Genomic DNA, 11,821 nt, shown 5'->3' with positions numbered 1-11,821 from the left:
AAATGTTTTTCAGATATTCTCGTCCCTAACTTCTCACACTATATAATAATTTCCTCACATCCCAGCAAAAGAAAGTTACCTTCCTAGAGTCGACAATAATTCTTGTACCAGAACCGGACAAGGACCTCAAAAAAGTAGAAAACTACAGACCAATTTCACTCATTAACCCAATTTATGCCAAAATAATTGCTTCCCGATTAAATAAAATCCTCCCCTTCCTTATTCACCATGACCAGAATGGATTCATGCCAGGTAGGCTCCCATTGGACAATTCTAGATTTTTTTTGGAACTCCGAGTGACTGTTTTTAGATGCAGAAAAAGCGTTCAACAGAATTGAATGGGATTACCTATACTGTACCCTTATGTGGTTTGGATGTAATGATTCCTTTCTTCAAATTTATTTATTTAACACATTTATACCCCACATTTTCCCACCAATAGTAGGCTCAATGTGGCTTACAAGACCGTAGGGCAAACTACAGTTCAATTAAATAACATAACAATGTAATATAGTTCAGTAAAAAAAAAAACTGAATGTAATTTTTTTATAAAAATAGTAAACGTATAGGTATCATAATGAACAACAGAGATAATAAGAGTGAATAATAAAGGTAATGGTCTATGGAATTTGCTGTAACATGGAGAGGTAAATTAAGTCACGACGGTAAGCCTTCTTAAACAGGGTGGTCTTCAGTAATTTCCTGAAATTTAGGTGGTTCTGAGTTAATTTTAAGATTTTAGGTAGTGCATTCCATAACTGTGTTCCTATGAAGGAGAAGCCGGATGCGTAGGTAGACTTGTATTTGAGGCCGTTGCACTCTGGATAGTGTAAATTTAGGTAGGATCGGGAAGAACTGGAACTGTTTCTGGGTGGAAGGTCAATTAGATTAAGCATGTATCCAGGAACGTCTCCATAAATAATCCTGTGAATCAAGGTGCAAACCTTGGAGGCAATGCGTTCCTTAATGGGGAGCCAGTATAGACTTTCTCGAAGGGGTTTGGCAGATTCGAATTTAGATTTACCAAACATCAGTCTCGCTGCTATGTTCTGGGCGGTCTGAAGTCTGATTAACTGTTCTCTATATCCTGCGTAGATTCCGTTGCAATAATCTAAATGGCTCAATACCATTGATTGAATTAATTTACGGAAAACATCTCTGGGGAAAAAAGGTTTAATGCGTTTAAGTTTCCACATCGAGTAGAACATTTTCTTTGTGGTACAATTTACTTGGGTTTCCAGGGTCCGGTTCCGATCAATTGTGACGCCAAGTAGTTTTAAGCTATCTGAAATGGGGAGGGAATAGTTGGGGATATTTAAAGTTGTAGGTTTATACTTGTTATGCTGGGAGGATAGAATGAGGCAACGAGTCTTCTCAGTATTTAGTTTCAGTTGAAATGAGTTAGCCCAAGCATCCATTGTACTCAGGGCTATCCTGATTAAATTGGTGATTTCAGACAAGTCTTTTCTAAATGGAATATAGATGTGACATCATCAGCATAAATAAATGGATTTAAGCCTAGTTTAGAGAGTGAATTAGCCAATTAAATCATCATTGTGTTGAAGAGTATTGGTGAGAATGGTGAACCCTGAGGGACTCCGCAAACTGCTTTCCATGAAGTTGAGATAAGAGAATTCGATTTCACCCTATATGATCTGTATGAAAGAAAACCTTAATCCAACTAAGTATATTTCCACCAATACCAAAATAATCAAGAAAATGTATTAGGATGTCATGGTTTACCATATCAAATGCGCTGGACATATCAAATTGTAGGAGAAGAATACTTTTTCCACCCGCAATTAGTTGCTTGAATTTGGCCATAAGGGTAACCAATACAGTTTCAGTACTGTAGAAGGATCGGAAACCAGATTGTGAGTCATGTAAAATGGAGAACTTGTCTAGGTATTCCGGGAGTTGTTTTGTCACCATGCTTTCCATCAATTTAATTACCAATGGTATGGAAGCAACAGGACGGTAATTTGTAATATCATTAGTCTTTTTCTTGGTGTCCTTAGGTATAGGTGTGAGAAGGATGTTCCCATAATCCTTAGGAAAGAAGCCTTGTTGAAGCATGAAATTTAGATGTGATGTGAGGTCTTGAATGTATCGGAAAGGGGCAGATTTGAGTAAGTAGTTAGGGCAAATGTCCAGTTTACAAAAAGAATTGGAAAACTTGGTAATCGCTTGAGTGACTGACTCAATGGAGAGAGGAGTAAAATGCATCCAGATGCGATCCGCTGGATGGTCTCCGGAGGTGGACTCAAGTATATTGAAGAAATGATCCATATCTGAGCTCTTAGAGGAGAGAGAATTGCGTAATTTTAAGATTTTTTCATTGAAGTATTTGGCCAATGTTTCAGCTGAAGGGATGTCTATGTTTGCTGTGGTGATGGAGTTAGTGCCAGAAAGTTTATTAACAACTTGGAATAATTTCTTTAGATCTGTATAATTGTGTCCTATTTTAGATTTATAGTACGACTTCCGTGCCTGTCTGGTCGCACATTTATATTTTCTAAGAGCTAGTTTCCAATCTTTTTTTTTTATTATTTCTTTAAATTATATAACAAGTAAACACACTTGTACAGAAAAGTAGAATTAGTGATAATTATGTTAAACAAAACTAAATATAAGGAAATATTATTCATTAATTATACATAAGTCCACAATATATAATGGGTCCCAAGATGCCATTCTTAATGGAGAAAATATAATACAAGCATTAATAATACTTCTTTAAAATTAATAGGAAATCTGGACGTGTAACAGATTTGAATTACTTTAAAGAGTTAATCTTAGATGTTATTACTTCCATTTTCTTGTCTGGCTGAGATGAAATGTACCAGTTGAGAAGGTTCATAAAAAACATATTTCTGTGATTGGTATCTGATCAGACATTTGCAAGGATATTTGAGGAAAAAGGTTGCCCCTATTTGAAGTGTCTGTAGCTTTCATTGAAGAAATTGCTGACGTCTTGTTTGAGTATCCCTTGAGACATCCGGGTAAATTCGGACTTTAAATCCTTTAAACAGTTTATCTTTATTTTGAAAAAATAATCTTAAAATCCAAATTGTATCTGGTGTTAGAGCAACAGTAGCCACTAAGGTTGTAATTGTTAATTGTTCCCAGGGCTTTTTTTGAGGGGTTACTTGAAGGTACTGAATACCGGCACCTTTTCCATTGTCTGCTAAAATTGACCCATGGTCCCCAAGCTTTAATAAAAGAGCTCAGGCTCTACACACCAATTCTGCCTTGTCATAGATTCTGTGACTGGTTGCAGGGGGCCTGGCTATTGTGGGGTGGGTCCCTCAGTGATCACCCCACCCCTGAAGGGTGGCCTGGCATTTGAGTACTGGCACCTTTTCCATTGTCTGCTAAAATTGACCCATGGTCCCCAAGTTTTAATGAAAGAGCTCAGGCTCTACACACCAATTCTGCCTTGTCATAGATTCTGTGACTGGTTGCAGGGGGCCTGGCTATTGTGGGGTGGGTCCCTCAGTGATCACCCCAACCCTCAAGGGTAGCCTGGCATTTGAGTACCGGCACCTTTTTCTCTAGAAAAAATACACCGATTGTTCCAAATCTGATGTTTCCAGCAATGCTGAAGCGTCTAGTGTTCTAACACCAGATAAAATTTGGATTTTAAGATTTGCAGCCCCTCCTTACCTCTCAACCCTCATCTCCCCTTACGTTCCTACCCGTAACCTCCGCTCTCAGGACAAATCCCTCCTTTCAGTACCCTTCTCCACCACCGCCAACTCCAGGCTCCGCCCTTTCTGCCTCGCCTCACCCCATGCATGGAACGGACTCCATGAACCCATACGCCAGGCCCCCCCCCCTCCCTGCCCATCTTCAAATCATTGCTCAAAGCCCACCTCTTCAATGTCGCCTTCGGCACCTAACCACTACACCTCTACTCAGGAAATCTAGACTGCCCCAACTTGACATTTCGTCCTTTAGATTGTAAGCTCCTTCGAGCAGGGACTGTCCTTCTTTGTTAAACTGTACAGCGCTGCGTAACCCTAGTAGCGCTCTAGAAATGTTAAGTAGTAGTAGTAGTGCCTGATTATCCTGCAGTTGTTGCTTTTGTTCACCTTTAATAGTAAGATAGAAAACTTGTGAGAATGGGGGGATATTATCTTCCCCAACCCCAAAACCTCTTTAAGGTAAACTTTTAACATTTCCTGAGGACAGACTGCTTTTTGTAAGGGAAAATTAATGAAGCGTAAATTATTGCTTCTGGTATAGTTTTCAAAGATTTCAGTCTTTCTTCGGAGATTCACTAGATCTTTAAGCACGTTGTTTTGCACTTGGATGGTATGTTGCAAATCCTTTTCTTGTTTATGAACCTGCTGGTTCAGCGTTTTTAATTCAGTTTCAGTTTCTTTCAAGTTCCCTTTTAAAGTTACTATTTCCTCCGATAATTTTTTAACCTGAGGGCACAGTACTTTAGCAAAGTCAGCTATTAAAGCCATAAACTATCTAAAGTCACTTCATTAGGCTTATTTATGGAAAAAGCAAATTGGGTGGTCATTACCTCAGAATGTTGAGAGGAATCTTCTACCTCTCGACTCAGTAGTTGATGTAACGCCGAAAATGCCTCCTCAGCAGGTTTCAAAGGAGTTTGAAAACTCCTCGCCTCTCCTAGTTGATCTTTTTGTTCCTCTCGGCATCAGTAAGTTGCTCCGACTCGTCCGCTTGAAATATCATTTCCGACACCGGTATCCCACCCAAATCTTCCTCGATGAAGACCGAAGCAAAGAATTTATTCAATCTCTCCGCTACGTCTTTGTCTTCCTTGATCACCCCCTTTACCCCTCGGTCATCCAGCAGTCCAACCGATTCTTTTGCGGGCTTCCTGCTTTTAATATACCGAAAAAAAAATTTTACTATGCTTTTTGGCCTCTAATGCTAACTTTATTTCGTAATCCCTCTTGGCCTTCTTTATCTGCGCCTTGCATTTGCTTTGACACTCCTTATGCTGCTTCTTGTTATTTTCAGACAGTTCCTTCTTCCATTTTCTGAAGGCATTTCTTTTAGCCCTAATAGCTTCCTTCACCTCACTTTTCAACCAGGCCAGCTGTCTTTTGGAGTTCCGTCTTTCTTTTCTAATTTGTGGAATATGTTTGGCCTGGGCCTCCAGGATGGTATTTTTGAACAGTGTCCATGCCTGTTGTACAGTTTTTACCCTCTCAGTTGTCCCCCTAAGTTTTTTTTTCACCGTTCTTCTCATTTTATCATAGTCTCCTTTTTTAAAGTTAAACACTAACATATTTGACTTCCTGTGTATAGTTACTTCAAGGTTGATATCAAAACTGATCATATTATGATCACTGTTATCAAGCGGCCTCAGTACCATAACGTCCCTCACCAGATCATGCACTCCACTAAGGACCAAGTCTAGAATTTTTCCTTCTCTCGTTGGCTCCTGCACCAGCTGCTCCATAAAAGATGGTGGACTGGTCCTGGGGAACTGAGTTCAATTCCCACCTCCAGCACAGGCAGCTCCTTGTGACTCTGGGCAAGTCACTTAACCCTCCATTGCCCCATGTAAGCCGCATTTAGCCTGCCATGAGTGGGAAAGCGCAGGGTACAAATGTAACAAAAATTAAAAAAATAAAAAATGGTTAAGATGATGGGAAAGAACTGAGATGGAGAAGTCTGAGTGTGAACAGTTGGAGAAAAAGCCAAGATCAATACAGTGGCCTTGCTGGTGATCAGGGGTAGTATTTATTTACATTTTGCTCACACCTTTTTCAGTAGTAGCTCAAGGTGAGTCACATTCAGGTACACTGGATATTTGTCTGTCCCAGGAGGGCTCACAATCTAAGTTTGTACCTGAGGCAATGGAGGGTTAAGTGACTTGCCCAAGATCACAAGGAGCAGCAGTGGGATTTGAACTGGCCACCTCTGGATTGCAAGACTGGTGCTCTAACCACTAGGCCACTCCTCCACTAGAACATAGCTAGAGGTTGAATGAGGTGATTAAAGCAAGAAATATCGCAGCATACGAGTTAGAGGGGTATCCGCATGAATGTTAAAATCCCTAGGAATAAGAAAAGGGAAGGATGGTCCAAGAAAGAAAGTCAGGAGTCGAAGTAGATGAGAAGGGAAGTGGGGGTCTTTATCAGCTAGCTAGAGAAGTAGTAGAGTGAACAAGCAGATGGAGTGAAGTTCAAAGGAAGAAAAGTAGTGAGAGTGAAGTGGAAGAAGGAGTTAAATCTACCTGAAGGGAAGAGTGGAAGGTAAACACTGCTGCTGTGGCAAAACAGGCCAGGTATGGAGAAAAGACAATCTACATGACAGAGGGCAGCAATTGAAGCAGAGTCTTCAGGGGAAAGCCAAGTCACAGAGCAAAACGATACAGAGTATGAATGATAAAGTTGGCAGCATAATAGAGCATGTTTGTTTGTTTATTTATTTATTTATTTACTTATTTATCCGGTGTTTGATGTGCTGCCATTTGAAAATTATAAATCATACAACATTTCAGTTTACAAGTTACTAAAGCATTTTCAGAACAGTAAACAATAACGTTTAGAATTATTTTTTTTTGTAATGAGATGAGGGGAATTGTAATAGCGCAACATAAAAACCTGATAAAATTATTCCAGACAAACAGAGGGGTAAAGGGATAGAACAGGGAGGAAGGAGAAGAACAAGGATAAGATTGGAGGGATTGTGGTTTTGGTCAGCACAGATGGGATTAGAGTTGTCCTGGAGGACTAAGATTAGAATTGATATCCCTAGCTAAGAGGAGTGGAGGAGTGGCCTAGTGGTTAGGGTGGTGGACTTTGGTCCTGGGGAACTGAGGAACTGAGTTTGATTCCCACTTCGGGCACAGGCAGCTCCTTGTGACTCTGGGCAAGTCACTTAACCCTCCATTGCCCCATGTGATCTGCAAGGGCCGACCTCTACATGGAATGTTGCTAGTATTGGAGATTCTACGTGGAATGTTGCTATTCCACTAGCAACATTCCATGTAGAAGGCTGCGCAGGCTTCTGTTTCTGTGAGTCTGACGTCCTGCATGTACGTGCAGGACGTCAGACTCACAGAAGCAGAAGCCTGCGCAGCCACATTGGTGGAATAGCAACATTCCATGTAGAATCTCAAGTAGCAACAGTGGAGGAGTGACCTAGTGGTTAGGGTGGTGGACTTTGGTCCTGGGGAACTGAGGAACTGAGTTCGATTCCCACTTCAGGCACAGGCAGCTCCTTGTGTCTCTGGGCAAGTCACTTAACCCTCCATTGCCCCATGTAAGCCGCATTGAGCCTGCCATGAGTGGGAAAGCGAGGGGTACAAAAATAAATGAAAGAGAAGAAGAAGGAGAGTACAGAGAAGAGAAGGGGATACATGAGGACATTGACAAGATTAGATGCACTCAGAGAAGGAAGAAGAAAATGCAGAAGATCAAGAGGGCTGGTAAGATGACAAAACTAGAGAATGGGCCCTGATGTAGTGCTTTAGAGATAGGAAGTAAGATTGGGAAAAGGTGGCATCAGGAAGAGAAAATATGGTGGAGCCATAGAAAAAGGAAGGAGAAACAGATATAGATATTGATATGCCTGCATACCTCTTCCACCAAACAGTTGGATGGAGTGTAGGATAGCAGGAGTGGAGGCCTAAGTGGGTCAGGGCATACAGTGGGGGAAATAAGTATTTGATCCCTTGCTGATTTTGTAAGTTTGCCCACTGACAAAGACATGAGCAGCCCATAATTGAAGGGTAGGTTATTGGTAACAGTGAGAGATAGCACATCACAAATTAAATCCGGAAAATCACATTGTGGAAAGTATATGAATTTATTTGCATTCTGCAGAGGGAAATAAGTATTTAATCCCTCTGGCAAACAAGACCTAATACTTGGTGGCAAAACCCTTGTTGGCAAGCACAGCGGTCAGACGTCTTCTGTAGTTGATGATGAGGTTTGCACACATGTCAGGAGGAATTTTGGTCCACTCCTCTTTGCAGATCATCTCTAAATCATTAAGAGTTCTGGGCTGTCGCTTGGCAACTCGCATCTTCAGCTCCCTCCATAAGTTTTCAATGGGATTAAGGTCTGGTGACTGGCTAGGCCACTCCATGACCCTAATGTGCTTCTTCCTGAGCCACTCCTTTGTTGCCTTGGCTGTATGTTTTGGGTCATTGTCGTGCTGGAAGACCCAGCCACGACCCATTTTTAAGGCCCTGGCGGAGGGAAGGAGGTTGTCACTCAGAATTGTACGGTACATGGCCCCATCCATTCTCCCATTGATGCGGTGAAGTAGTCCTGTGCCCTTAGCAGAGAAACACCCCCAAAACATAACATTTCCACCTCCATGCTTGACAGTGGGGACGGTGTTCTTTGGGTCATAGGCAGCATTTCTCTTCCTCCAAACACGGCGAGTTGAGTTCATGCCAAAGAGCTCAATTTTTGTCTCATCTGACCACAGCACCTTCTCCCAATCACTCTCGGCATCATCCAGGTGTTCACTGGCAAACTTCAGACGGGCCGTCACATGTGCCTTCCGGAGCAGGGGGACCTTGCGGGCACTGCAGGATTGCAATCCGTTATGTCGTAATGTGTTACCAATGGTTTTCGTGGTGACAGTGGTCCCAGCTGCCTTGAGATCATTGACAAGTTCCCCCCTTGTAGTTGTAGGCTGATTTCTAACCTTCCTCATGATCAAGGATACCCCACGAGGTGAGATTTTGCGTGGAGCCCCAGATCTTTGTCGATTGACAGTCATTTTGTACTTCTTCCATTTTCTTACTATGGCACCAACAGTTGTCTCCTTCTCGCCCAGCGTCTTACTGATGGTTTTGTAGCCCATTCCAGCCTTGTGCAGGTGTATGATCTTGTCCCTGACATCCTTAGACAGCTCCTTGCTCTTGGCCATTTTGTAGAGGTTAGAGTCTGACTGATTCACTGAGTCTGTGGACAGGTGTCTTTCATACAGGTGACCATTGCCGACAGCTGTCTGTCATGCAGGTAACGAGTTGATTTGGAGCATCTACCTGGTCTGTAGGGGCCAGATCTCTTACTGGTTGGTGGGGGATCAAATACTTATTTCCCTCTGCAGAATGCAAATAAATTCATATACTTTCCACAATGTGATTTTCCGGATTTAATTTGTGATGTGCTATCTCTCACTGTTACCAATAACCTACCCTTCAATTATGGGCTGCTCATGTCTTTGTCAGTGGGCAAACTTACAAAATCAGCAAGGGATCAAATACTTATTTCCCCCACTGTACCTGGAAGTCACCCCAGAGGATGCTGGGAGGAATAGGCAGATGAGCTGCAAACCGCCCCAGAAGAACTACAGTACAGAAACTGTGGTAGGTTCTATTATTGCACAATAGTGGCTTTAGACGCTGGAGACCCTCTGCGAGCCTTGACTTGAGAAAGGTATATGTATCTAATGTTTCATAATATGAGCATACAGATCCATCAGTTATCAGCAAAAGACATTAACCCATAGTTACTCTAGCAACCTCTGTCATCAATGATAAACATCTAACCTGTCCCCAACCCATCCCCACTAGAATCTTACCCGTCCCCACCCATCCCTGCAAAAATTTAATGGTACCTTTAAAAAAATTCTGATTGGCTCTCTTGGTCACTGGGTTTGAGCTGCAGCACTACAAGCAAGGAAGAAATGGAAGGTGGAACACTCTGTTACGTACATCATGTGCGACACATGTAAGGCTCGTCTCTGATTCGCTGGCACCGTGTGCTGAGAGGTCGCCACATGCAAGCATGAATAGGTCAGGTGACCTATGATGCTCGTACCTGTGTCAGAGCCGAGGCCTATGCATCAGTCCAGTAGCAGAGAGGGTTAATGGAAGACTTTCTACAGCTGCACTGTTAAAGCAAAGAAGAGGAGGAGGAGGAGTCGGAACTCAATGAACTTGTACTTGGTAGGTGAGAGGCTGGTGCAGGTGTAGCTTACACTTTCACAGGAACCCTGCAAGACCTGCTTCCATCCCCATGGGAACCCCGCAGCCCAGGTCTCTAATACACTCCAGGTAATTATGCACCCAAATACTACTACATAGTAGACAGAGCAGTATTTGCAGTATTCTGGAAATGTATGCACCTTCTTCTAACACATTGAACAATGAATAGATATTTAATATTTTTGCAGTGGCATGGGGCGGGGGAGGGGAAGAGAAAACTGCTGGTCATGGGAGTGCTATACTATATTATACTATTGGAGTTTTCCATACCGCTGCCATTCCCAAAGGATTCAGAGCAGTTTACATTTTTAAAACAACTCCAATAATAGAGGAGAAAATGACCAAAAAAAAAACCCCATAACGACAAAATATAAAAGCAAAAAAAAACAAAAACAAAAAAATTTGAAAAAAATAAAAAGGAAGATGCTATACCAGTGCAGAGATGCTAAGGTTAGCCCATCCCAAACAGTGAGATGTACCACTCCGTGAGTGAGATTGAAGGCCAAGGAGTGACGTTTTTCTGGCAGTGCACTGGGACTAAATTCGATAAATAGCACCTAAAAACATTGGCTGAAAAAAAGCACTAAGCACTATTTTGTAAACAGCACTGAAAGTTAGGCACAGTTTAAAGAACAGTGATTAGTGCCAGGATCAGCACCTAACTTTAAGCATGAGGATTTGCCCCAAGTAAACCATGGTGTAAATCCTCACGTCTACAATTAGATGTGGATTTCTCTCATTCTACAAGAGGCCCTTTTACTAAATGGTTGATACCCGGTGACTGCCAATATGGAACTACTGCCCAGCTATCGCAGGAGCCCAGCGGTAGTTCCCACCCCCAGCGTTCACCATTTCTGGTGCTACAAAAATATTTTCTATTTTTGTAGCGCCAGTGCTTACCCAGTGGTAATGGCAGTGCCCGGTTACCTCCGGGGTTAGTGTGGAAGTCCTCACCACCACCTCAATGGGTGACGGTAAGTGCGACCCTGAAATGGTCGCGTGGCAAGTGGTGATGCAAGCGCAGGCTTCCTTTTACCGCAGCTAAGTTAAAAGACCCCTAAGAGCACTCATTAACTGTAGGAATGCCCCTGACCCTCCCATGGCTGTACCCCCCCCCCCCCCCCCCCCCACACACACACACACACACTAATTGGCTCATTATTCAATTAAATTGTGCACTTGCCCGAATTTGCATGCACAATTTTATGCAACATTTATAGAATTAGGAGGTTGGTGTATAAATTTAGTATAGTCATGAAGGGACTGAGGCCTAAGAAGAGCTGCTGGCTACTCTTATTGATAATGGATTTCTGCCTCATGGGTGACACGTTTACATATTTCAAACTCAATTACTTCGAGCACTTACCAAAACTAAACCATACACATCTCTGGAAGCAATTCAACTGAATTTAAAGATTCCTGAAGAGGCAATGTCTCATAATTTAAACCTGATCAGACATAAGTTTGCTGTAAAGACAACCACTTCAACACACATCAGATCCTTTAAAGTTTTCTAAAACCATGTGTCATGTTACGGCAAACTAAACGTTTTGATGTCATCTCAGTAAGGCCAATACACAATCCCTCCACTGCAAAATACTATACACAAACTTGTAGAAAACCATGCTGAGAAACTTACTATACCAAGACAGCACTAAATCCTGGGACTCAAAGAGCAATGTCCTTATGCATGAAAAGGCAGCACTATAAATATTACACTGGGCCCTAAAACACCACCTAGTAAAAAAGCAAAACAAACAGGAGTGCAACAAGATCTCTACACAGACACAACATGTTAGCAGAATATCGCACTTTGGTCACACACTCAAAACACAGTCAGACACTCAACAAATATGAAACAAGGGACCAAAGTTCAGT

General features: G+C 42.2%; 1 protein-coding gene across 1 annotated transcript in view; it reads left to right on the top strand.

Moving 5' to 3' along the window:
* The first annotated feature begins 4,596 nt into the window (after nt 1-4,596).
* Nucleotides 4,597-11,821, top strand: part of LOC115458270 (serine protease 55-like) — a 36,213-nt gene continuing 28,988 nt past the window's right edge. The window contains exon 1 of the mRNA XM_030188134.1: nt 4,597-4,675. Within this exon, the coding sequence (XP_030043994.1) occupies nt 4,597-4,675 (79 nt within the window). The remainder of the gene's footprint in view (nt 4,676-11,821) is intronic.

The sequence above is a fragment of the Microcaecilia unicolor genome, chromosome 14 (assembly GCF_901765095.1).
Source record: "Microcaecilia unicolor chromosome 14, aMicUni1.1, whole genome shotgun sequence".
Taxonomy (NCBI): Eukaryota; Metazoa; Chordata; class Amphibia; order Gymnophiona; family Siphonopidae; genus Microcaecilia; species Microcaecilia unicolor.
The sequence above is the reverse complement of the archived record's forward strand: the minus strand, read 5'-3'. Positions and strand labels throughout refer to the sequence as shown.